Genomic DNA, 26915 nt, shown 5'->3' with positions numbered 1-26915 from the left:
GCAAATAAAAATTAGTGTATTTCATGTATGGAAGGGAGTCCTGTTAGTTTAAGAATACAACAGCATGCTGATCCAGCCTTCCACATTAAACTGCTGCTTGTAGAGTCCTTCATGCTAGTGGTAATCTTGGCTGTTAAACTGCAATGCTAGAGGCCAGGAGTCATTCACTTGCAGCAGTAGCTCAGAGAGAAATACAACACTGACCCAAATCAGGAGCAAATGCTTTTACAGTAAAATTTTTTTATCCTTTAAATATCTCACGCAAATTCCATTTGGAGAGCTATTACTGGAGAGTTAAAACTTTCCTAATAACATTAGCTACTCACCAACAGCAACAGCCCCATCAAACAGAGAATTTCTGTGCTAGCTCCACTGCATGCTTTAGCTTATTATTAATTATAACATTTTAACAATGACTGTTAAATCATGTAATTTTAAAAATATCAGATTATGTTGAAAGCAATCGCAAATCGCAATAAATGCTTAAGAGATGTTATTTTTTTTTATTAGTCCTTTAGAAGTTTTAATTCTTCTGTATTTGGCTTGATTTGAGGTGTTCAGAACATTATTTTTCGTTTAATAAGCTTGTTAATTAGAGATATTCAGTTGATAGACAGACCTACTTAGATTTTCAAAAGCTTTGAGTAAGGTGTCTCACTAAGAGCACTGAGGAAAACTATGCAGTCATGAGATAAGAGGGAAGGTCCCAGCACAGGTAATTGCTCAAAAGACAGAAAACAGGGTCTCTCCTGTAAATGGTCTATTCCACCCGAAGAGGAAGTCACAGAGATTTCCTGTTCCACACAGATTTATGCTAGGCCACTTGCTGGTCAGTGTAACAATTAGCAACTTATAAAGACTGTGAATAATCAGGCCACCAAATTGACTTATGGTACTGAGTTGTTCAAGGAAGAAAAGAGGAAGAGCTGGCACTAAAGACCTTCCAATACTCAGTAGCCAGGCAATAAAAAACCAGGTGAAATTCAAAATACATAGACATAAAGTCTTAACTTCACATACATGATGATGATCATGAGCTGACCATTACTTCTAATGATACTGGTGTTATGGCAGGCAGTTTTTTTGTGTTCAGTGCTTACTAGTGGTTAAAAAGCAAAGCCACTGTTAGAAATTTCTAGGAAAGGAATAGAGAACAAAGCAGAGATCCTCATATACTGTGAAGCATGAACTATGATAAGAATTATAAACCACGGCATACCTGCATCCTGAATCATGATTCCCCATCTCAAGGTGAATAGAGAGGAGTTGGAGAAAGTTTAGAGGAGAGGAAGATAAATGATCAAAAGTCTAAAAGGGCTTTCACAGCTTGTCCAAGTTAAGTAGGACTTTTCAGTCTGGACAAGAGATGGCTGAGGAGCAATGTGCTAGAGATTTATGAATGGCACAGAGATAATAAATGGGGATCAACTGCTCCCTATCTCTCTCTCTCCCTCCGCCCACGCCCCAACACAAGAACTGGTAAATATTGATTGAAGAGAGCATGGGAAGATCAAAAAAAAAGTGGAAAAAAAGAAAGAAGATGCTAGGTCTTTCTGAAACATGGAATTAAACTGCAAAATTCCTTGATGCATGAGGTAGTATACATCAAAAGTTTATGTTTGTTAGGAAAAGTTAGACAGATTCATATGTGATGGTTATTAAAGGATTATTAAAACCAGAAACCATGTTTGGATAGGAAACAATCTGTGCAAGTACTTGGGGTAAGTATCAAACATGTTTGCCATGTTCTCATACTCTCAGGTGTCAGCTTTTGGCCACTGTTAGAGAAGATAATTTTGGTCAGCCTGCAGTCCAACAAAGAACAGCATTTATATAGTCTCAACACTAAAACCAGAAATATGCCACTATGCATTTATGTACACTGCTTTTACATATTTGCTGAGAAAACTTTACTACTAGTAATATATTCCTCAGGGAAGATATGAGCTCACAACTGCACCTTACAACCTAACAACACAAAACCAGCACAGAATGCTGGGTAAAAGCTCAATCTATGAACATAGATTTTTATTTTTATTTTTTTTTGCTAAAGCAAAAGAACTTGGTAAAATTGTCAAACCATGGACTGCAATGAAGTTTACTGATCACAGGAGCAGTCGCTGGAATGTGATTCAGCTATTCAGTCTCAGTTCTGACCCTCCCCATCTTAATAGTTGTGAAAAACCTATCCAACATCTTTTCCATAATGACACTGTACAGACAAGGGCAATCACCAAGTAGAGCGAGGATGGCAGCTATGTTAACCAGACATTGTAGTGAGTGTGTTTGAAACCTTGCTACCATGTGGCACTTAGATGAGAGATGTTAAATCTGCTTCATACATTTTGTTCATAATAGTGGTTTGTCAAACTCCATCACTTATCTGACAAAATTAAAGTTTTGCCTGTCTACTAAAGATAGTTTGGATATTTTTTTTGCAGCAACAAGAGAGATATATTGAACAAATTTCCAAATCCTCTTCCTTCAGCCTAATTCAATTAAAAAGTTGAATAAAACATGAAATACAAAAATGAGATCAGGAGGAATTATGACATGTGTTCCCTGAATCAAACTTCTTTCATATGTGGCATTAACAAATGAAGTAATAATTGTTTCTCACTGGGAGAATGATAGGTGTGAAAGTTACCTGACCAGGCTTTGCATTCTCACAGACCACTACGTCATACTCTCTGGCAAGTTCTGGAGGGTTGTCATTGACATCCAGGATTCTAACACCAACTGGAACATGGCTCACTAGCCCAGGATTGTCTGCAAAATACACAGGGGGTATTAAGCCTTTTGAAACACTCAATATTCCGCAACATCCTCAATTTAAACATGGTTTCTTAGCACAATAACTGTGTAAGAATTAGACACACCTGCCAAAATTCAGGTAGCAAGAGGTTGTTCGCTGTCGTTCATTAACCATATCCAAAAATAAATAAAAAGTTGGTGGAAAGTATGGAATGAGTCTTGAAGTCACTGTTATATCAACATAAATGCAAGCTACTCTGGAACTGAAGTAGGAGAAAGTGGTTGGAGTTATTGCATACTGTCACTCTGTGTGCTAAGAAACGGTCAATTTCTTTGTTATGAATGTGAAAGTGTCATCACAATATTGAATAAAATCTGATATGGAAAATAGTAAGAGCTTTTTATCAGTCCCTTAAAGAGTTTTGGGAATAAAATACCAAAATAATAAGAAAATATGAATTCATAGGCACATATAAACCTTTCCCAAGCTTGAGTTCCACTTCCTTAGAAGTTATTATGCTGTTACACAAAGCAGTTAATGAGTCTTGCTTTAGCAGTGACATACCAGTAAGAAAACAATGTTGAAGTAACAGTGTCTTAAGCTATGATCTATACTTTCATGAGAGCTCACCCTCAAAAAGCACAAGAAATAGAATCCTTTCAATGAGAATACACTTTGCATGATAAAATGGGGAAAAAAAACATTTTATTTTATTTTTTTAATCCGTAACTCCCTTGTTCTTATTACTAAGAAAATTTATTTTTGTTGAAATAATTATATATTCAAACTTTTTTATAATCAGCTAACATACACCTTCTGAAGTCTGTAGAAGAATGAATCGGTTATATGACAAACTTAATTTTACTTTCACCAATTAAATGAAACTACCAGTAGAAGATGGCAAAGTCACTCCTTGAAATGCAACAAGATAACAAGATGGAGCAATGGGGTTACATTCCTTACAGACTGACATTTTAAAACTGCGTGTCCCTGGGTGTGCTCATTCAAAGAAAAAAATTTCCCTTGGTTATTTTGCTCTTAATTAATCCACATCATGTTTCTGTCAAAAAGGGTCATCTGTAAAATGCCTCAGATTTGTCACACCTTTAATGGCCTCTGCTTAGAATTCTGAAAAACTCATGTTTGTCTTCAAAGTCACCAGTAATGCAGCCTCCCACTGAAAGAATATTTGAGAATGTTGAAGTTTCTTTTGATAAAGTGAGAGATTTATCCTTCTCGATTTTCATCAGGTATACTAGTCAAAGAGCCTGGGGTTTAGAAGTTCTCTTCAGATTTTTCACATTCTCTTTTTAACTAATATGTCTAAGTTCACCTCATGCTTTTAATTCATTTTTGGAACTTAGTCAATTATTCTCATAAAATGGGAACAGAAAGATTAAAAAACCCAATAGAAAAGGGAGACTTAAGGTAGATAATAAAGGAACCTCTATTCCCAATTAACATTAGTGTTAGAAGAACACACTCAGAAAACATTTATAGACTTCAAAATTCATTCTCTTGATGAATTTTTCCTTGACCATTGATATTTTCCATTTTACTCCAAAACACGAATATCTTTATAACTACTGAACTAAGGGACTACAGTAGGCTTTCTTAATTGTGTTCACGCAAGACTGAGGCTTTCCATTGCTATCCAGAAAACATTTTTAGGGAAAACTTTGAGGAATGTTAAAATGCTAAGAATATATAAAGTGAAGGTGAGGAAGAATGACAGCTGGCGGTTCACTAAGCAGTTGGGAGAAAGGAACCATTCCTCTACCTTTACTTTTATTACTGAAGAAAGCAATCTCCTCTGCACGAGACCCTTTGCAGTATGAGCAAACATAGAAAGATGTTTGGTCCTCCCCTGGATGTAGCTCATGAGATTGTGCAGACCAGCACAAGCAGTCGAGACTGAATATTTCTTACTGCTCACTGGAACACAGCTTACAAACTCATTTAGGTAACCTCCTCAGACAATCCAATTCCAAAACTCCTCTACTTACAATTACCGAACATGATACCTAGCAATAGTTGATCTAGAGATGACCTGTGGTTCAAAGGAGCTTTGTTCTCAAGGCTCTGTTCGGGAGGCCCTCACATAGTTTGTGAGGTACATGACCTAGGAAGTGGTATAAGTTAAAGGAAGGACACAAAGCAGATAAAGAGAGAGCACACAAAAGCATAAAAAGGAGACAGAAGGCAGAGATCACAGTAAAGGGTTAAGGATGAATAAATCCATTTGGGCACAGCTTCATAAACTGTAGTGAAGGAACTGAAGATTTTAATACTTGAGAAGACCCAAAGAAACTTTTGCCAGGAAAAAAAAAAAAAAAAAAAGTTGTGATTATCAGATAATTACAGGATCACTGAAAAATCTTAGTTGAAAGGGGCTTCTGGAGGTCACTGGTCCAGTCTCCTCTCAAAGAAGGGCCACCTTCAAAGCTGTAAGGGAGCATAATACATCTGAGAGGAACGGAGCGGAATAACAGGAAGAGCACAGGGCAGAGGATACCTGAGAGAACTGTTCTATAGGTCCGGCATGTTTGGAATAGCTACTGGGGAAGGAAAAGCAAATGCTTTAGTCCAATGTGTGGCAAAAAAACTGGTACATGTTTCAGTACAGTGTATCAGACCTCTGCCCCACCTTGAATGTGTCCTCTTGTATGCCTGTCACTACCACCCAATGCATTCTTGCTCTTTAGTCTGTTAAATTTGCATTAATTTCACAGAGATTTTATGGAGATTCAGAGAATTTACCTTCATGTGTTCTGCAGCTGCTTTGCAGTACAAAGAATTCATAAATACTTTTCCAGTTCAAAAGAGTTCTTAGTGCATTACTAACTGGAAGCGGTTACCTTAGGATCATTGACATTTACAGGCAAATTTCCATATGGACAGCCTACTTACTACAAAATGCTAACAGAGAAGGTATTAACACCACTTGCCAAAACAGTCTTGAAGTTTGTCAAATTGCGTAAACTACACGGATTCACATGCAAGACAATAGCATGGTTTATAATGGGGGGAGAGAATGAGAATGAATTAAGAAGGGCTTTATAAATTGGGGGTTTTTAGGCTCGGTTTTCTTGTTTTATTATAAAATAAATATAAGTTCCAATCTTTTTCGGGTGTACAACTAACTTGCAATCTCCAAACCACTCAAATACCTGGTCCTTTTAGTAGTACGTTTTTGTTAATTAGGCAAATTTCTTGCAGCAGTTTGGCAGATTTCCATTTTTAAGATAACCAGTGCTGACATGCAGTTCAGGCCTGTGCATTATAAAACAGCCAGATACGTTCTGTGTCCCATCAGCATTGTGCCTCAAAAGTAGGTTTTTCAGAGTGAATGCTCACTGTTTTAAGGGGCAACTGAAGCAGAAATATGGCTCCAATTCACCTACACAAGGGACTTGCTTTCTTATGTTTGAGATTTTTCCCAGAATAAATTGTTCTTTTGCAAGTATACTAAATATCTGTAAAGTGAATCGATTTCACTATCAACCCCTCCACCAGCAAGTTCTCTGCAAACTTACAGAAGTCCCTATCAACAGGCAGCCTAAGGTCTTGAATCTACTCTTCCATTAATTTCTGTGAGCAAATTTTTAAAACCCCTATTTAAGAAGAAAGCTTTTTAATAGCAACTGTTGTCTGAGAATTCCTTTTTGTATTAACAAAATTCCCATGGGCTTTATGAAAAAAAATTGACATAAATTCTAAATGACATTCAGAATAACATTCCTGACATCAACACTTTTGTGGTTTTGGTTTTTTGCTTTTTGTTTGTTTGTTGAGTTGGGTTTTTTGTTTGTATGTTTGTTTGGTTGGTTTTTAAGTTAGAATGGAATAGTTAAACTATTATGAAAACTGAGTTAATAATTTAACCCAGAGACAGCTTGAATTACTTTTAGAGAGAAGGATTTTAGAAAAAAAAAAAAGAGTCATTTTACACGGTTTTGTGACCTAGAATAAAATATTCACCTAGTGTAGGATTACAACGAATGTCTGTGCTTTTGCATCATCAATATTAAACATTGATCTTAATTAATACAATAACAACTTTTTTTTTTTCTTATTTTGACATCTTTTTGAGACCTAATAAGGCAAGGCAATACTTAGGAAGTTAAGTCATCTATCTATTCCAGTATTTTTTAAAAGAGAAGCAGAAGCACTCATCACGCTTCTCTAATAATGACTAGTTTTGACACATTAGAAGACTAAACATAGGTCTAGGAAGAATAAAATATACTATATAAACAGAACTAAAATGAGGAAAGAATTTCTAGTATGTAAATGAGAGCAGTAATATTCAGAAAATACTAAGTTTAATTCAGAATGGTGTATATGAAATAAACTGGCAAGGAGAAGATTATGCGGACTCTTGTAATAACTGTAATGTTCTATTCTGCTTTATTAAGGTAGCGGGTACTTTTAAATATTGTTACCTGAAGTCGGCTAGAAATTGTTTCATTTTTTCTTACAGCAAAAATCTGACTTCTCACTGATGAACACAGACCTGAAGGCACTGATCACTTCTCTTGAATCATGCTAGTAGTGGTAGCAGCAGTAGCAACAGGAGCAATAGTAATAATAGCACTGCAGCAGACTTAAAACAGATCTAGCACTCTCAAGCTGGCAACGCCCTCTGCCTTAATGCAAGCAAAATTCTGCAGCTCATAGACAACACTGGTGCTCAACTCCTGAGTAGATCAAGGCACCACAAAATATACTAATTCTGTGGCCAGAAATATCTGTTTTGAGATTCTGGTACTGATTGACAAAGCCCAGAACAGGGAAATGTTACATGATCCCAAAGACTGTCTCTTCTTTGGGGACCCACCTTGATTGACAGGCGGAGCTATACCCTACACCATCTTCAGATGACAACGCAGGATTATCTTCATCATACCCTTCCTCTAAGATATAGAAGATAAGAAAATCCATCATGCCTAGAAGCCAATGACTAAATAAAAATAAACAGGAAAATAAACATTGAACCTGGAATTAGAAGCATCACTTCTTGAGCAGGATGGAGAACTAACTGTGTTTTGACAACTGGGATTTTTTGAGATAGTTTTAGCAATAAAGCAATAGTTTTTCCTTATTGCATTGATACGTACGTTTACAAGAACAGCAGATTCTGCTAAAAATCATATTATTCTACCTTTATGGTCCATTAGAAGGCAATTTGCAAAAGCTGAAAATAAACTGCATTATTGGAAAGTTTGGACAGGGTACCAGTACTGTGTCTAGCTCTCACCATTAAAAAGATATCAGATATTCAGTTTGTCATTACTCCATGATCAAAACAGTCTTAAAACTCAGACCCTGTAGTTTTTAAGGTCTTCTATAATCTGGCCCACTTTTAGAGAACTACTTTTGTGGAAGATTCTGTTTCTTGGAAGAATAAAGTAGTTGTTTCCAACACCAAAACTTTCTGAAACTGAGCTAGCAGACAGAGTGCAAGTGAGGTCAAAGATGAAGAACGAGTGTGATTTTTTTCTTGGTGGGGACTGGGTTTAAGGTAACACTTTTATGTCTGTTTCTGTAATGTACCTACAGAGATAATCATAAATGTAGAAAGCAATACATATGACAGAATTTCCCTGTACTGATGTTAAAAAAAAAATGAGTGGATTTCATTTTTCAAGTGTACTCTGAATTGTTTAAAAAAAAAACAAACTAGTTTTGAGAAAAAATTATAGACAGAAAATCAGTATAAGGAAATTTTCTATTAATTGTAAGAAAAAAATCACTTCAAGGAAAAACTAAGACACAAAGATAGAAACAAACTCAATGGTATTAAACAATCATCCTGGTGTCCACCAGATACAGAGGGTTACGAGACTGCAACACTATAACAGCATTTTGTTGATTTAGATTACTTTCTTTTAGATCTTGAAAAGGGTTCCTTTTTCTGAAAATTATTTGACACAAGGCATTAAAGTTACTCTTGATTATGGGAAAAAAAAATGAAATGAGAAAATAAATTGTTGTTCTTTTCTAATTCTTTCAATGCTGTACACCACCAGGTAGTACTACTCCATAGACTTATTTCCTTCAGGCAACGTGTATGTTGGTTTTGTTCATTTTAAAATAAACAGAAATAAATTATGCATTTTTGTCTTTTGATTATTATTATTTTTTTTAAATAAATCACTGTGCCTCTTAATGGCATGAACAGGTTTATTGTTTACTTTACAAACTCCACTCTTATCTTCAGTTCTCATTCTCCACGACAGTCATGTAGTGCTATCGAAAGTAACATATATTTTAATCTCCAACCAAAATCTTAGGAATGTCTTTTCTCCTGCAATGGAACCATAAAACATGAACAAGAACTGACAAAGTCTTCTCATAATTAGCTCTTCACTAATGGCAGTATGAGGTGGCAATATCCCTGTGCATCTAAATTAAAGATATAACTGCAGTTCACTATAATTATATACTTAATCTGTTTTTTTTTTTTAATGTAATAATAGAGCTTTCATTATTTATTCAAAATATCAGGAGATTTTATATGTCACTGCTGAAAATTATTATTTCTCTGTGCATCTTGTTTTTCTCCGAGTTATATAACTATATCTCTCTGTTACTGTTTCTGTTCCTAACAAAACTTACTGATGAAAAAAATGCTTATCATATAATTAGAACATGGAATTTTTAAATTTTTTACCCTAATTCTTGAAAACTACATCAAACTATTATTCTTATAAACTGTCCTGCCTTTTCACATATTTAAATTCTGAATAGGGCTTATTTGCCCTCTGTGAAAATACCTCTGAAAGTTAATTCTTTGTCTATTTTTTGTAATGACTGTATTTTCCTGGGATATTTTCAATACCACGTTACTGGGTATTGCATATTTTGTCAGTGAAGGGTTGCTTTAATTCAACACTTTCGTATCTTATCCCCTGCTGAAGATAGCATGAGGAATATGCATGGCAAAGCAAATAAAGAAGACATATAAACAACGACAAATATCTTTGGTTTTTATTCCAATATCTGATTGAGTCTGATAGCCTTAGAGATTTTTGGTTTTTTTCTGTAAAATCAATTGCATAATGATGTCTCTTAAGTGTTTTGATTTCTAATACATGGTGGTATCAAGGCTCTGTACATGTGGTATCCTTCCATATGGTCATTTTTTAGTGTCTCTTGCTATAATTTCTTTAAGTTTAGGAGGCCTGACAGAATCTGGCATGAACCCTATTATTTCAGTTTTCCTGTTCTGCACAGCCTCTCCATGGCTTTACGGATTAGGAATGCTTTAGGGACCCTTCAAAGACAGTTTGTGCATTCATTGTATTCAAGTTGGTCCTTTAGGTAAATAGTGGGAAATTATCTGGTTTTTCATTCTCAGCCATCGCAGAACATTTTGAACATGCACAGGAACATCACAACTTCACCCAAACAGAACAATGTGCTAGTAAACCCAGAAAGCTATTTTACACACTGGTATACTTACCACTCGCATAAGAGTAGTATGTCAAAAATTCCCAATAGAAACTATCTTCTAAATGTCTGAATATGAACTTTTAGATCTGCCCTGAAATATAAGCACTTCCCTTGCTTTCAAAAAATCATGTTTCTTAATATAACCACAGATGTTCTTATTATCCACCTAAATGTCCAGTACTTTATGAATCCCAGTAATCTCTTGATGTTAACATCATCTGAACACCACATCTAGAAATGGTTTGCTGTGTCTACTGAGCAGATATTGAACACAGTCGGTTCAGATGGTAGAAGAAATACCTAAAAGGAGTTTCCTGACACAGTCCTCCTTGCTATATTTCTAACTAGAAATTTCTAGTGAAAGCTATAATCCTCACTTTGATTCTCAAACCAAGCCATTCTCTGATTCCTTCAATTGTCAGTGTTTATACCACCCCGCAGCTTTCATTCCTTCTTATTGAGCGTAAAGACTTCAAGGATACTATTTTTCCTATTTGCAGCACTGCTTTGAAAACTTGGAAGAACATGTTTATTTTTCTAACTGAAATTGGCTTTCGAACAGGCAGAAGGCCATCCATTTTTTAGTGCCACCTTTCTCTTACAGGGGCTGTGATTTGAGATTTTGCTATTATTGTTGCTTTTGCCTCTGTTATCAGCACTACTATATGCTAGAGAGAAACCTTAATTGAATCACACACACTTACTTTTACAGTCACCTATTTTCTTTGAGAATACATCACAATTTGTGAGAAGTAGTTGTCCTTTTTCTTCCCCACATTCCACACATAGCTCCCAATATCACAAAAATCACAGAATCCTTGAGGTTGGCAGGCACCTCCATAGATGAGCAAGCCCAACTCCCCTGGTCAAACTGGGTCAGCTAGTGTACATCGCTCTGGGCCATGTCCAGTTGGGTTTTCAGTATCTCCAAGAACAGAGACTCTATAACCTCTTTAGGTGACCTGTCCCAATTTTTGACTAATCCCACGGTAATAACATTTTCTTATGCTTAAATGGAATCTGCTGTATTTCAATTAATGCACATTGCCTCCTGTCATCTCACTGGGTAATACTCAGATGAGTCTTCTCATCTTTACTAATCTTCTTTACTAACCCCTATCAGGTACTTAAACATATGATAAACTCCTTCTGGGCCTTCTCATCTCCAAACTGAACAGTCCCAACTCTTTCAGCCTCTCCTCATATGACAGATGCTCCAGTTCTTAATGATTTCATGCCCCTTCACTGGACTTAGTCCAGTTGCTCCATGCCCTTCTCATACTGGGGTACCAAATCTGGACCCAGCATTCATGTGTGGTCTCACCAGTGCTGCTGAAGGATCACCTCCCTCACCCTGTTGGCAATACCCTTCCTCACACAGTGCAGGACACCGTGAGCCACCTTTGCCACAAGGGCACATAGCTGGTTCATGTCCAGCTTGCATCCACCAGGACCTCCATCCGAGTACTTTTTTTTGAAAAAGCTGCTCTCCGGTCAGTTGGCGCTGCATGTGTCCTGGGGCACGGGATCATTCCTCTCCAGGTGCTGAACTTTGCATTTCCTATTACTGAACTTCAAAGGGTTCCTGTTCACCCATTTCTCCAGCCTGCTGAGATCCCCCTGGATGGCAGCATGACCCTCTGGTGTATCAGCCACTACTTTCACTTTGTGTCATTTGCAAACTGCGTAGTGATTGATTGGCCTCCAGCTGCGCTTTGGTCTGCTGATCAAACCCTTTGAGCCTGCCATTTCAGACAGTTTTCAATCCTCTTCACTATCCATTTATCTAGCCCATACTTCCATGTGTCTTGTTCCTACATGAGTATCTCTCACTCTTCCTTCATTTTTAGCAGCCGGGGAGGTTATTTGGGAATCTGAATCACTTCCTATCATTGTGTGCTATCATTACAAAGTATTCTAATTGACAGATCCTACACCAGCCCTTAAAACAGCTCAGCCATAACTTCTTCCACTCCCAAAGGAAACAACCAGTTACTATGACTGTATTCCTTTCCTCTAAATCAGTCTTTGTTCTGTTATAGAACTTTGTGCACCGGCACTGTACTTTCCCATTTCCATTACACTTGTCCAAAAACCTGGTCAAAAGCCTTTAATAGTGTTAAATTCTATCTCCTTCCTCTTCTAAAAACTCTCTCATAAACTTTTTCAAAGACGTCTAACAAGCTAATGAAGTGTGAATAATTCCATGTGAAACTGTATTTTACAATCTTATTACCATCAATTTGTAGTTCTTCCCCCTGCCCCAAACATGGTCTGTAGATCCTTCAGTATAACACATAATATTATTTTATCACTTTTCTTATTCCCTAATGCCACAAGGAGTTTTCAGGAAGTACTAGTACTGAAACAATCAAAGCAGTAGCTTCAGTGCTGTGCCCTAGACACCAAAATCCTATTCTTCCTCATTGTATACTACTGTTAAAGAAGAGTGCACGTTAAAAAAAAAAAAAAGGATTGCCTGACCTGTTCTCATGGCAATGAACTCTGGTGTGCTTTAGGAAGTAGCTGCATAATCAGAAAAAATCACTCATCATTACATCAACATTACTCTCACGGAGGGGAGTGGTAGAACTTCCACTGATTGCAGAGGGGACATTGGATCAGTGCAGAGTATATATCACATACGGAGACTAAAAATGAAAGTAAATGCCTTATGAAAGGTTCAGAAACAATAAGGCTGAAGCATGAGGATATTGTACATTCGAGGGTAGAAACAGAATGTTCACTCAAATTTTTTTTTTTGCACAAAATAAACACAGCTACAAAGACCTGCCCAAAGGATGATCTCTAGGAACAACTGTGTCAGCAAAGCAGGCATGAAGTCAACAGAGGAAAACACTTCAAGAAACTAACTATAACCATAATAATACTTCAGCAGAGCACCTCTTTCTGTTGACACAGTACAGTCTTTCTGGGCTGCGCAGATTCTGCTATATTCCTGGCTTAAGCAAATGGTGCCAGAAGCTACAAATACCTTCTACCATGTCACATGAACCTGAAGACTGCCACGCTCACAGCTAAATAATAATTTGGTTATAGCCTTTCACCTAGTTGTCAGCTTTAGTCTAAGTTGTGGAATTCCTTGTGCACGGACCTGAAAGTGAATGCCATCAAAGGCTGTAGATACGGGATAGGTAGCATCTAACATAAGAGTTCTGGCCTTGCTCTATACAGAACACATGCTCCATTTTGCATTGCAGAACCAATTACTGATTTTACAGTGATTTTAGAAGAGTACAGCAGTGTTGCAATTTTCAAATTACTATAGGCAAGAAAATGGCCAGAGAAGTAAACAAAAGGACAGGCTGCCCATGATTTAGGCTGCCTGTCAGTCTGCCTGCCATCCATCTCTTCTTTGCTGCTGCCTCTTCCTTTTATTCATAACCCACATTATAGATTTACTTATCTTTCCAACCCCAACTTTAAAAGTAAGAAAGGCAAAGTGAGGGAGAAAAAAAAAATAATCTCTGTTTTCCTGTAAAAAACTGCACCTGGAATGGAGAATTCTAAGCAGGCTGTCTTAAAAATAAAAGGAATTTCATCCTCATTATTCATTCCATTCTCTTTCAGTTATAAACATAATCCTTCTCCCCTTTCCATTCTATTCTTTCAGCATGGTATGTACTACCACTCATTTGATTATGCGAAATAAACAATGTGTAGAAATCTACACTGAAGTTTAATGCTCTTGAAATTTATTTCTGCAAAATATTTACAATTGGATGGCTTCCAAAAAAGACTAGTGACTACTCCTTTTTTCAGTATCTCCCAATGCGGCTTTTAAATCTTAATGCAAATTAACACTTACTAAGCACCTGCTTATGCTAAGGCTTCAATTATATTTTATTTCATCCTGCACTGAAATAACACGGTATATACAAAGACACTTAAGCACACTGAAGTGTCAGTGGTTACCTTTTTTAAAGCACTAACCATAAGACTAAGATTTTACTATTTAAAATAGAGAATTACTTAGTTCAAAACATCAAGTTAGTTGTGAAATCAGGCAAACTAATAAGAAACAATCTGTTGTCCTTATAAAGTATATACATGATGTAAATTCTGTAACATGTGTTAGTGATGTAGCAGCAGAACAGATTCCATTTTAACCTGGAGATGAAACAGAGGTGAAACCCGGAGGTAAAAGCAGAGGGCGCTCAATAATGTCAGTGGCACCTCGTACAGGTAAAACCTGTATTATGTCATCTGGCAATGACAGAATACACACACAAAAAAAAGATAAAAAAGAAAACATAACGGAATATATATAAAGATTCACAGTTTTGATCAAAATCACTGCCACTGAAAGAGTGTCGTGAAGAGTTAGCAGAACTAGATCTATTGATCCAGGTTGGGGTTTTTTTTTCCATTTCCTTTGTTGAGTTTAACTTTGAAACTTTAAAAAATTCCAAAAAAAAAGACCCTGTAATAAAAAGGTAACTGAAATGTTCTTTAAATTGTCCTTGCCTCATGCAAAAATATTTATCTGGGACTACTCAGTCAGACATTCTTGACTGCTCTTCACTTGGCTTATCCGAGGCAATGGAAATTCATCAGATTTTGAGGCATTTCAAATGCACAGGCAAGTATTTATTGTATCTTTATTTGGCAATTTGCCTATTAAAAGTCCAGAGGTATACCCCCATAATCAGCAGCTACTAGGCACCTGCCAGATATAAATTAATATTAGCATATTTAACATGCAATTCGCTAAAACAGGTTAACAGCAGAATCAAGGAGGGATATATTTCTCACACAGTACTACATAGCGTTATCTTCTAAGATACGTGAAATACGAAACAAAATGGAACAAGCTGTTGATTTTAGGACACTGACGCTTGGAACTGTTCCTGGGTAACTGACAGCCTTTTATCACATACAGAAAAACATGGTAAATTTGCACAGGTGGAACCACACAGGCATGGGGGGGTGGGGGGGGCGGGTTTGTTTATTTGTTTTGTGGAATTAGGGAATTTATGCACACAGAGAAAACTCCCCTTTATCCAAATTCACTAAAAATCCAATGGTGTTAAGAAGAACATCTGAGGACAGTGTTTCTTAAACACTGAAAATTATTATTATCGCTTTTTTAAAAAAAAATTAATACTATGTGCCAAATACATTATTTACCTATCTCAGAAGCAGCCACTGTGATGTTGTACCAAGGCGTCTCCTCTCTGTCAAAGATCTTGGCAGTCTTAATGGTCCCAGTACTGGCATCAATGGTGAAATACCTATCTTCTTCTGTGTTATGATCAATGAAATACCTATGAAGAAATACAACAATAAATATATACTCATTGTAGTATGTATAATCCAAAGCATCAGAAAGCTACATGAAAATATTACTTCCAAGTTTTTAAAATCATAGACATTTTTAAAAACACCCCAAAAAAGCTCTACATTATGGAGACACCTGAAGTAACATGATAGCTCATTTCTTTCATAATTTTACAAGGTTTTTTATACATAGTAAGTTTTCCACCATGAATCACAAAGATATGAATTGCTAACAGGTGATATTTTACACAGCAGTATACAATCCTGTCAAAGGTAAGTTACACATATAAAATCATAAGCTGGAAAAGCAGAAAAAAACCCAGAACGATATTAAGATATTATTCTTCTGCTTGTTTGCTTGTCACTGCAAACCAGCGTGCTTAGTCCTAGTACCTGTCGTGAAGCACGTCTCTCTGACATGAAGTTGATGCCATGATGACACAAGCCGTTTCGAACGGAGCCATTAGAGACTAGTAGCTAAACCAGCTGATTCCCAGAGCTGCAGGTGACACCAGCCTACAGGCAGAACTAAGCAGCCCCACTTATCTCCCTTAGCTCCCGGGCACTTTGCCTAGCAGGGACAGTAAAAGCCTTGAAATGGGTAATGGAAGCGGAGGGAGGGAATACAGGAGGAGAGATTTATAAGGCATTTATTTCTCAAAGCTGGAGACATTTACAACAAGTTTTAACAAATGAAGCAATTACAGACCCTATCAAGCCTTCTTCACTAACTTCAGACTTGATGAAACAAATAAGGAAAAAGATTCTAAGTCTTTTATATACTGTATTTGCTTTTACCTGATAATTTGTCAGCCCTGCTTTCATTCTGTGAAGTTTTTAACATATGGATGCTCTATATAGGTCAAAATGATTTATTTGTCCCATCCAATTGCTCTTATTTTTACATCACCAAAAGTGTAACTGCCAACTAATAAAAAGAGCGGTACACATAAAAGCTGTCAGGCTCAAAAAAGTTAAAAATAACTTCAGTTTTACTTCTCTCACAATGTACTTAGGAAGACTGTTTGTGGAAAGCAAAAACAAGCAAACAAACTTTTCATTGAATGACTTATTGAAGTAAGATATGACATGTGAAAAAGCAAAAGAAATAAAGCACCAGAGGAGAAGGCAGCAATTTAACTGAGGCATCTTAACTGGTCAAAAGTTAAGGACACTCAGTGGAAAAGCCAGCTAGGACTTCATGGCTTAGGTTAGGAGGTTGTTGTTGGTTCCTTCTTGGAGAGAACCTGAATCCGCTTCCCCCCCCTCTGCAAGAAGTATTGTAGATCTGCCTTACAATACGCTATTTTGGCTTGTGGCGTGCAAGTATTTCTTTTCATGCTTCTAGTGTTTTCAGCAATTAAAGAACTGTAGGTCACGCGCTGGAAATTAAAGCAGCCCAAACTAGGCTAGCTCATCTTTCCTTCTGGCTTGCTCTCTGTGTTTCCATTCAACATTGTGAAGAGTGAAGCTGTTCACATATGACTGTGGCAGCTGTTGGAGAGACAGCAGACCTCAGTTCCCACCCATTTTATGTTTCCCTAGAGTAAGGATTTAACTTGTTGTTCCCTATCTGAGCTACAGTGAGAACCTACGTTCAGGTCATTAACTACCAGCACCTGAGAATACTCCGCTTTAAAATACACCAGAAGTGCTCAATAAAGACACTTTGGATGTGCAAGATGGCAGCTGAAGTTGCTTCGGACAAGTAACAGATTACAACTGTCTCCATACTGAAAACAGACTGGCAAGATCTTGATTATGCAGGGGATGGGGCAACCATTTTTAAAAATTTAATTCAGGAAATATTTTTTCAGAGGACGTTATTTAATCAGCATGTCCCAAATTGGATGGAAAAAAAAAAAATCAAAACAATTATGTTGCCAGAGAAAAAACAACAAAAAATTGCTGAATTTCTAAGTGCTGAATCGCAGTGGGCATGCAGGCACCCTTACAAAAGTTGGTATGCTTCTTAGTGTTCAGTAAACTAAGGAGATGAATTAAGAAAGCACTCTTGATCAACATTCATCAGTCACTGACAGTCACAAACTGAATGTTACAGTTGTCCAAGAAAAATTACGTTGCTTTAGAGGAATATTGGAATACTCTGAGGACCCATTACAAAACAAACAAACAAACAAGGACCACACAACTATCTTGCTGGCATTATTTTATGTGCCAGTATTGGCCCAGGCTAGCCACACATCTTTATTTGGGAATCAGGACCTGCATTTCAATGTCAAAGCAATTCATTTTTCCAGTCTCTGCAGGTCTCAGTCTTCCATGAAGCACAGATTTTCAGCTTCTCCAAGTGTATTTGTCATGGAAATGTTCTGAAAGATTGTGCCAATATTTGCAGAAAAGTTGTATCTGATGTGCACCACTAGCCTTACCTTTTATTAGTTACAAAAACTTTGGAGACAGTGCTATCAACCTCTAAAAGTCCATAAAGTTGCCATGCTTGCCATGGAGTTATGTTGAGATTTGAACTTTTTACAGAAGATACATGCATCAGGTGAAGAAATCTCCCCCATGCCTTAAACCTTATGCTTGACAGTGTAGGGAACCTGAGCTTTGACAAAGAGTTGGAACATCTTGACTATACTACCTATCTCTGCCTGCAATATGGCAGAAATAATGAAAGTTTGGTTGTACTGGGCAAGATGGGGAGTGCACATATACACAACTGTGTTTTCCATGATGAACTGGAATGCTGACGGGAAGCATAGGAAGCATAATTGTCCCTCAGTTTTTCTAGGAGACCCATCACTGGTGGAGCTTACAATCAGTTATGCAATGATAAAATTTAATTCCTTCTCTCCTGAAACAGCCTTGTTTTTCTTGACTCTAGGGGTCTCCTGGTAACGATAAGAATTATTGCTAAAGAAAAAAAAAATGCTTCACTGACCTGTTCTTATGGAATATGTACTGCAAATCCCAAACAATTTATAATACAAGAGTCTTGCCCTTGCAAACATTTATTACTGCGGACATTGTCTACTTGTTATCAACATCAGGCACAATGACTGCTCTGAAAGTCAGTATTGAGTTGATCACAGAACCAAAAAAAATAGGGCTATTTAGTACTTTAGATGGTAGCTTAAAAATAGACCTGATTTCAAACTGGGCTGAAATGAGAAAAAAACTTAAAGCAGTAAGAATACTCAGCTGCTTGTTATGTGTGTGTGTCTTACAGCTAATCATTACCTCCCCCTCTGAGTGAAGGACAGAATTAAAATGACAAATATTTGTCCCAAATATGAATTTTGTGTAGAATAACTGAAGTTTGATTCTGTTATGAACTGTGACTACCTAACACTTCGTTTTCATAGACTGATAGTAAAAGATGGTCTTAGTGTTTTAAATATGAACACCTCTTTCTAAATCAGTTATTTAAATGCATTCTATAGAAGCTCAAAGTTCTCAGTTTAAAGAACTTAGTACTGGATGAATAATTTCAGTTGTATTTTCTGTGTCACTAATGGAAATAAAGTGATCCTAAGGTAACTTATTTTACTAACACTTTTAATTCCAGTAACAGTAGAATAATGAAAAATGTTTCTAATTTACCCACAGTAGCATTTCCTCTTTGTGTGCATACAGTCACAGACATTGAAACATTTGCAGCTTGACACATTTCTCTTGATTGTGAATAAGTGTGGCCCTTTCTTATGCATTCCCGTTACAATGTTCAGTTCTCCTCCATTACTCCAGATTCTTTCTTACAATTGCTTTGTCCATCATATCCAAAGCAGCCATTTGCACTGCTGTGCTTTCCAACCTCCATGAATGTCTCAGTAAAACAAATTGCAGAAGATACTCCCACACAATAGAAGAACAAGGAATCCTAGTCCAAAGCACTGATCACAAGAGCTCTAAAAATATTTTGTACAAGAACCTCCCTTGGTAGAGCCACCCATTTCTGTCACATGTAAGAGCCACTCAATTAGAACAAGTTTCACTATATTTAAAAAGTCCTTAACATTTTAGGCCTTTATAAGTATCAGCCACTGATTTATCAACATGTTGAGAATAGAGACCAGGTACATGCATAAATATAGCATATTCCAGAGCCAATGATGGTTTCCTTAGGCATCTACATTTATTTCACCTAGTAAAAAACTTACTTTCAGGTAGATAACAGTGGCAACAAAGATAGTCATACCCTTCCCCTCCTACCCTTCCTTCCACCTCTATTGAGCTGTTTTTCAATGCTTTTTCTAGACCGCAAAAAGCTATAGTGCAAGTTTTGAATTTCAGAGTTAGTTCAAAAGTGAATTTTCACCTTAATTCAGTTGACTGTTTCTTCTTAGAATGCATTCATTTACAAATGAATTCATAATATTCATTGCAGACATTAGTTTACTTTTACTCATGACAATGCGGTGTGAATTAGCATACTTTTAGTCATTGAATCAGCACATCTGAGTTGCATGGCAGATGTTAATAAAGAGACTTAATAACAAGACATGCCTAGATAAACAGCTCTCCATGAACTGTTTGTGTCCAAACCAGCAACAGAAACCAATCTTCAAGAAACTTCATTAAAAAGGATCATGAATATAGAAAACCTATTAGTTACACTACCTGAAGTGAATACGAAGGAAATTAAATACCAAAACTCGATCCTGAAAGCAGTGGGAAGTGCAACATGTACCACCTTTTTTATTAGGCAGAGTCACTCAACAGAAGGGCATCTCCAATTACCACCCATGTCATTATTCCAGCTTCTGACCTGTGGTGGTTTGACCTTGGCTGGAGACCAGGTGCCCACCAAGCTGCTCTATCACTCCTTTCCTCAGAAAAATGGCAGGGGGGGAAAATAAGATGGAAAAACTTGTGGGTCAGGATAAAAGCAATTTAATAAACAAAAGCAAAGGTTGCACGCGGAAGCAAAGGAAAACAAAAAATGTTACTCTCTATTCCCCATCAGCAGGCAATGTCCGGCCACTTCCCAGGAAGCAGGGCTTCAGTACACATAGCAGTTGCCCCAGAAGACAAACATCGTAAGTAACAAATATCCCTCCTTCCTCCTCCTTTCTCTTAGCTTTTGTTGCTGAGCAGACATCATATGGTATGGAATATCCCTTTGGTCAGTTTGGAGCAGTTGTCCTGGCTTGTCCCCTCCCAAGATCTTGCCCACCCCCAGCCAACTGGTGAGGTGAGGAATGTCAGACAGGCAGCCCCGATGCTCTGGGAGCACTGCTCAGCAGCGGCCGAAGCCCTAGCCACTAGCAAGACCATTCTAGCTACCAAGACAAAGCACAGCACTCTGAGGGCTGCTATGGGGTAATTAACTCAGTCTCAGCCAGCCGCAACACAGGACCAAAGCGGGCCCCTGGCTCCTGTGACATCACCCCTTGCTTCCTGTCTTTAGTGAAGCAGTGGTTCAGTGGTGACAGATATTCCCACCATTTTTATTGAAAACTAAAAGCATTTGCAGGAATTAGGAAACAGAAAAATATATATATGCGAGACGGGTCTTAGGCAGAAGGGCACTCCTGGCACATAAACCAGTTTGCAGTATTAAAGTAGTCAGGCTCTATTAATACAGAGGCTGCTTAAAAAAGGAGAAGGTTTAAAAGCTTGAAATGGAGTTTAGGGACATTAATGATTTCCAAAACTTTTAGGAGGGCTTCTGAAGCTAAAACGCATAAGCATTTTCAGAATGCCTCTCCCTAAATTATTCAGTCTTAAGATATTATTAACATCAGTTTGTCGCTTGAGAGACACGTAGCATAGTCTGTTACTATTCCAGTATGTCTTTCTCCACTATTGTGTTTTAAGAGGGAGACGTGAGTTTGAGTTTTTAAATACTTTAAAGTTTTTAACTTGTGGTTTTGTTTGTTTTTAATCAAGTCTTTAGCTTATCCTTTCATTATGCTATTTCTGTTTATTACCCTATTTACCAACTATAAACAAGAACTTTTCCAGAAATTTCCACCCTGCTACAAACCTGTCATTGGTAATAAACTTAAGATGATATAAACTTAATGAACTTAAGACAATGAACAAAAGAAGCCTGAGCAGCAGGTCAAGGGAAGTGATTCCCCCCCTCTACTTCGTTCTTGTGAGCCCCCACCTGGAGCACTGTGTTCAGCCCTGGGGCCCCCAACATAAGAAGGCCATGGACCTGTTGGATCAAGTCCAGAGTAAGGCCACAAAGATGATCAGAGGGCTGGAGCACCTCTCCTATGAAGACAGGCTGAGAGAGTTGGGGGTTTTCAGCCTGGAGAAGAGAAGGCTCTGGGGAGACCTCATAGCGGCCTTCTAGCACCACAAGGGAGCCTACAAGAAAGGTGGGCACAGACGTTTTAGTAGGGCCTGTAGTGACAAGACAAGGGGTAATAGTTTTAAATTAAAAGAGGGTAGATTTAGATTAGATATTAGGAAGAAATTCTTTACTGTGAGGGTGGTGAGGCACCAGAACAGGTTGCCCAGAGAAGCTGTGGTTGCCCCATCCCTGGAAGCGTTCAGGCCAGGCTGGACGGGGCTTTGAGCAGCCTGGTCTAGTGGGAGGTGTCCCTGCCCATGGCAGCGGGGGTGGAACTACATGATCTTTAAGGTCTCTTCCAACTCAAACCATTCTATGATTCTATGAACTCCCAAAGCCACATTTCAGCCAGATGTGGATTCACAGGTCACAGTACTTCTTTGGGCTTTTCTACTGAGACACAGGTAAATAGCCAGCTCTCTAATAACATGTGAAGCCAATTACAAAGCAGCACTTAAAGAAGGTCATGGGAAGAGGATAGATCCTCCGTCAAACCAATTGCACACACCACCTAAAGACTTACCAATTAGAAATCAAATGCCATTATAGGGAAATCTGTTAATAATAATAATTAAAATAATAATAATAATATTAATAAATAAATAGTTAAAAATTTAAGCAAATGAACCTTCTCAGAAACAAATGCTCAGACTGAAATTATAGAGACAATTTTTTCTTGAAATAAAAACAAACAAACAAAAGAAACTCAGAAAAAGAAGCATAAGCAACAACTGCACAGGGTGAGGGAGAGTGGTATACCAGGAGGAACAGTGAGAGAGCTGATCAGCTGCAGCTCTGTGTTTGGCCAGCTGGAGTGCAACAAGACACGGCCCATGGTGGGACATAGTTCTGGTGCGTGCCTTTTATCTTCTCTCTGCCTCCTGGCAGCAGCACTCCTCATGAGTTGGGGAACAAGCAGAATCCCCTTGATGCTGAATGAAGCAGTGGGGTGACATTTCGTTGTCATGACTGTCTTGCACTACACTATCTCCCTTCCAGGATCAATCCGTTTCTCCGTAGTTCAAACAAACTTCTCCTGGAGAGTTAAGCAATTGTGATGTGTGAGTCAGAAGCTGGCTGCCAGTACAGCAGGTAACCAATTTTCTCCCTGCAGCATGTCTGGTAGATTAAGGAGACATTAGATGTTCCAGAGCTCCTCAGCAGAAGGCTACAACTGAGAGCTACAGCCTTTAACTGTGCTTTCCAGTTGTGAAAATGTAATACATTTAAAGACAGCTTAGAGAATGTAATCTCTCTGTTTACCATTCCTTCGGGTTTTTTTCAGACAGGCATAGCATAACTTGAGAAAAATACCGTTCCTCTTGGAGCATTTGCAGTAACTCAGTTTGATATGCTGTTCCCACTGGGTTAGCTGGGGTGCTGGCTGCCATCTGACATCCATCAGCTGATCAGCCGTACCTTGTTGTCTCCCATATGGGACTCCTGGTTCACCTCATACCGAAATCTCAGCTCAGCAAAGTGGTAACCTCTCCTCTCCTTGTCCTAGAAATGTGAGGTGGCGGATGCCGAGGGGCATGGGGAAATTGCAAGCACTGAGCTGCTGCCTCCCGGCAAAGCCTGGGAGAGGTAGCCACTACTGGTTTGCATTGCATGCAGAGGTTGGCTTCCTGATCCTGTTCTCATTCCCATCCCTTCTGCATTGCTAGCACACTGCTCACCTTGGACACTGGAAAATGGGCATGCTGTTTGTTTGAAGGAAATGAGCCATTTATGTACACCCATCTTTTCTAGCTGACATTTTCTGTCTGCATGTTTTAACTACCGATCATCTTTTCTAGCTGATTCTGCCAGTAAATGTAGGTTAAGAACAGCCCACATCCTTAGAGACGTAATTCAGAAGCGAAAGCCAGATAAAGGTTTGTCTTCTTTTCCTGACTACAACTGCCCAAATGCATTTCAAGTAGATGAGTTAATGGCTGAACTGTTATACTGAAGTTACTTTTTATTTGGAGAGATTAACTTCAGATTCCAATGCTGCTAAGAAATAAAGTGCAGTAAGTGTTACAAGAGAATAATTTTTTGTTCCTAAAAGTTTTACTAGCTAAAGAATAGTATTCTACTTACATATTCTTTTTTTTTTTTCCCTCCTTCTACTAAAGACTAAACCAAATAAAACCAAAATTGATAGATGTAGGCCTATTTACTGGAGTTGAATGTCCCTATCAGAAGACCACATTACAGAGATGTTCAGATATGAAGACTGACTCTAAAAACACAAAAGATTTTTAAATACTGAAGGCATTCTGAAACCTGTGGAAATTATAGAAACATAAAGATGGTGTCCTGGCATGAAAAATCAGGCTCTCAGAGTCACCACACAAAGATGATCTGTCAGCGTTTTATCTCACAGCTCTAAGTGAGGGATGGAGGTGGTTCTGGTTTCTGTGAGATTTTGACCACCATCCCAAGCTGGATGCTTCCTAGTCAGAACAGCTGTCAGAACAGCTTACCAGTTCCTGCAGAGAGAGGGATGGACATTTTTGTATGTGGGAGGTCTGGGCCACATTGCTTGACAAGAATCAAAAATAATTTGAGGCCTCAAGGAGAAAAATCTGCAACAGGTCTCTCACCTCAACACTATCAAGAAAGGTTTTAAAATGGTTCCTCCCTGTGAAGACAGAGCATCAGAGAAGAACTTGGAGAAAAGCTCCCCTCTGTCTTTAGCCATTCAAACTAGAGCATTCTTTTTCTGTTCTGATTTAATGACAATCTTAGAGAAGAAGGATACTGGAGGAATACAGAAAGCAAATGAATGAAGGAGGTGAGACGGAGGAGGAAGACAGAGCTCCTGTCTGCTAACAAACTGTGAGCCACTCCCATACCCTGGGAAGATATTAGCGTGTCTCTGTAGGTGTTGATCACAGGATTATGACACTATCATGCTTCCAGGGTCTGAGCAGAGTGGAGGACAGATATCTGCCTTTGCCTCCACAAGCACAGGACTGGCAGGATCTGGGAGGGGATGTTCCTCCATTGGGGATGTGAGGGAGGGACAGTCACTCTATATGATGGCACCCATCTCAGTAGGCTGCTGTAAGTACACCTAACAGCATCGTGTGCACAGGGCAGGAGAAAAAAAAATTGACCTTATTTCACTTATATGACATTCAAAGAGCAAGTAAGACAAATGAACACAACTAAGTGAAAAGGCTTTTACATTTTTCAGCAAGGAAAATAAATTATCCTCTCTCCCTACTGACAGTAGGGGGGGTGGGGTGGGAGTGGTGTAGTAACTGATACTGATCTCAGAGAACAGGAAGAAAAGAAAATATTTACAAAAACAATTTGCATTATACCCCCCCCCGCTCTCTCCTGCACCTCCCTTCAGTTAATATACTGATACTGTGTGACCAAAATTTGAGTGACTGAGTTTGAATCATATTCTACCTCTAGTAAATACAAACTTCACATCAGAAAAATAGACTATAACCAGAATCCTCCATGACATGTTATGTCTTTAAGGTTCTCAGAAAAAATAATAGGAATACATGAAACTTCATGGGTATGTTCTTTCATCTACATATGAACATGCCTCTTAAAATACCATTTACTGAAAATTAACATGACTTTCTAATGGCTGATGCCAGAAAATCTATACCTGTCTTTTACTACCAATGCAGCAAAAGTTAAAATAAGTTCCTTTGCCTGATGCAGGAGTCAAAGAACAATTTCTTACACCACATTAATTGTTATAATCCTATGTACTTGTCATTCATGAATTGTTCAGTATTCTAGCTGAAAGAAAGGAAGAGAAGGATGTCAATTTAAATCAAACCAGGGTAAGGCAACTCTGAATTCATTATAGCTTCTAGATACAAGGTATGGTGTTGGAAAGCATATTTTTGTACTCATTAGTGCATACATGTATCATAACCATTATGATACATTGCCCATTATAAGGCAATACCATAAAACCATTAGAAAAGCGAGAAGCCAGAAACAGCATTGAGATTGTACTTGCATTCTTCACTAACAGCACAAAATTAAAAGTCTGATATTCACACAAACACAAGCACTTTTTCTGACTCTTGGTTATTTTTGTGGCTATTCTGTTTTTATTGTTTTGTTGTTGGTTGGCTGGTTCTGCCTTTCCAGAAGTAAAACTATTATTTTCTATAAAAGGTAACTGTGTGCACCTTTATGTTTCGTATTTATTTCTTCTGTGTGTTACTGCTTTTTGAGCAGTGGTGTCTAGAGCACAATGAAGAAAGAAGTTAATTTTCTAGTGACATCAGGAAGGCACTAAGACTACTTCAGTTTCCTATAGCTAATCAATTTCAGTCCTAGTGAATAAAATCCATTGCAGTAAAGTAGACTACAGACTGGTTAGGGTCCAACATAAAAATAATTTGAATTCCAATGTATTAATGTAACAAAACCTAATCAACCTTCCAAGGATCCCACAAAACATAAGTTTATTTTTAACCATGCCATGATACACGTCATTCTGAAAAGGGAAGGTGTTTATATTTCATATCGTTTGACACTACGATCACACGCAGAGTTCTGATCAGTATCCATGCCCTGTTTGCCAGAAGCCTTCTGTTAAATAGCTGGGAAGAAACCAGTCCTGCCCAGAAATGCAAACAACCTAAGTCAAACATAATAAATGGGAGTAAGAAAAAAGCAAAGGGGACAGAGGCCCTATCGTTAGTGCTCAGAACAGGTATTTGCCTCCTGCACCACTGCATGACAAAGATTGCACAGCAGCAGCAAAAGGAGTAAGCTGATGTTACAGTACTTCTGTAACAGCATGACTGACTTGTCTAAAACTACTCTTACCAGGCTATAGTGTTAACAAATACTTTCAGTTCCTCACAGGACAGGATCAAACTGGGATCAAGTTAATATAAGCAAACTTGCCCATGTCATGCAACTGTTTTCACTATTATAGTGAATTTATTATAGTTATAATTCAGAGCTTCAGAAAGCATCATGGTCTTAAAACTGTTCGCTCTTTTCTGAATCATGAACTCGGAGGAGGCTTGGTGAACAGCAGCAACATTATTTTTTCTGAAAACCACTTCACTGAAAACATACCAGATGCGGCCAGAAAGCTGCAAGGATCATCACAAGCACCTGTTATGGCTAGAAGGAGTCACCACC

The 26915-nt window shown here is 38.0% G+C and overlaps 1 protein-coding gene across 15 annotated transcripts in view; it reads right to left on the bottom strand.

The window, feature by feature from the left end:
- The window catches only part of CDH18 (cadherin 18), a 689972-nt gene that overhangs the window by 20628 nt on the left and 642429 nt on the right, over positions 1-26915 (bottom strand). For all 15 annotated transcript variants that reach the window (XM_080377753.1, XM_080377755.1, XM_080377756.1 and 12 more), the window contains 2 exons: positions 15365-15501; positions 2648-2769 (listed from right to left, as the gene is read on the bottom strand). In XM_080377753.1, the coding sequence (XP_080233879.1) occupies positions 2648-2769; positions 15365-15501 (259 nt within the window). The remainder of the gene's footprint in view (positions 1-2647; positions 2770-15364; positions 15502-26915) is intronic.

This window comes from Falco punctatus, assembly GCF_963210335.1.
Source record: "Falco punctatus genome assembly, chromosome: 3".
NCBI classification, from domain to species: domain Eukaryota; kingdom Metazoa; phylum Chordata; class Aves; order Falconiformes; family Falconidae; genus Falco; species Falco punctatus.
The sequence above is the reverse complement of the archived record's forward strand: the minus strand, read 5'-3'. Positions and strand labels throughout refer to the sequence as shown.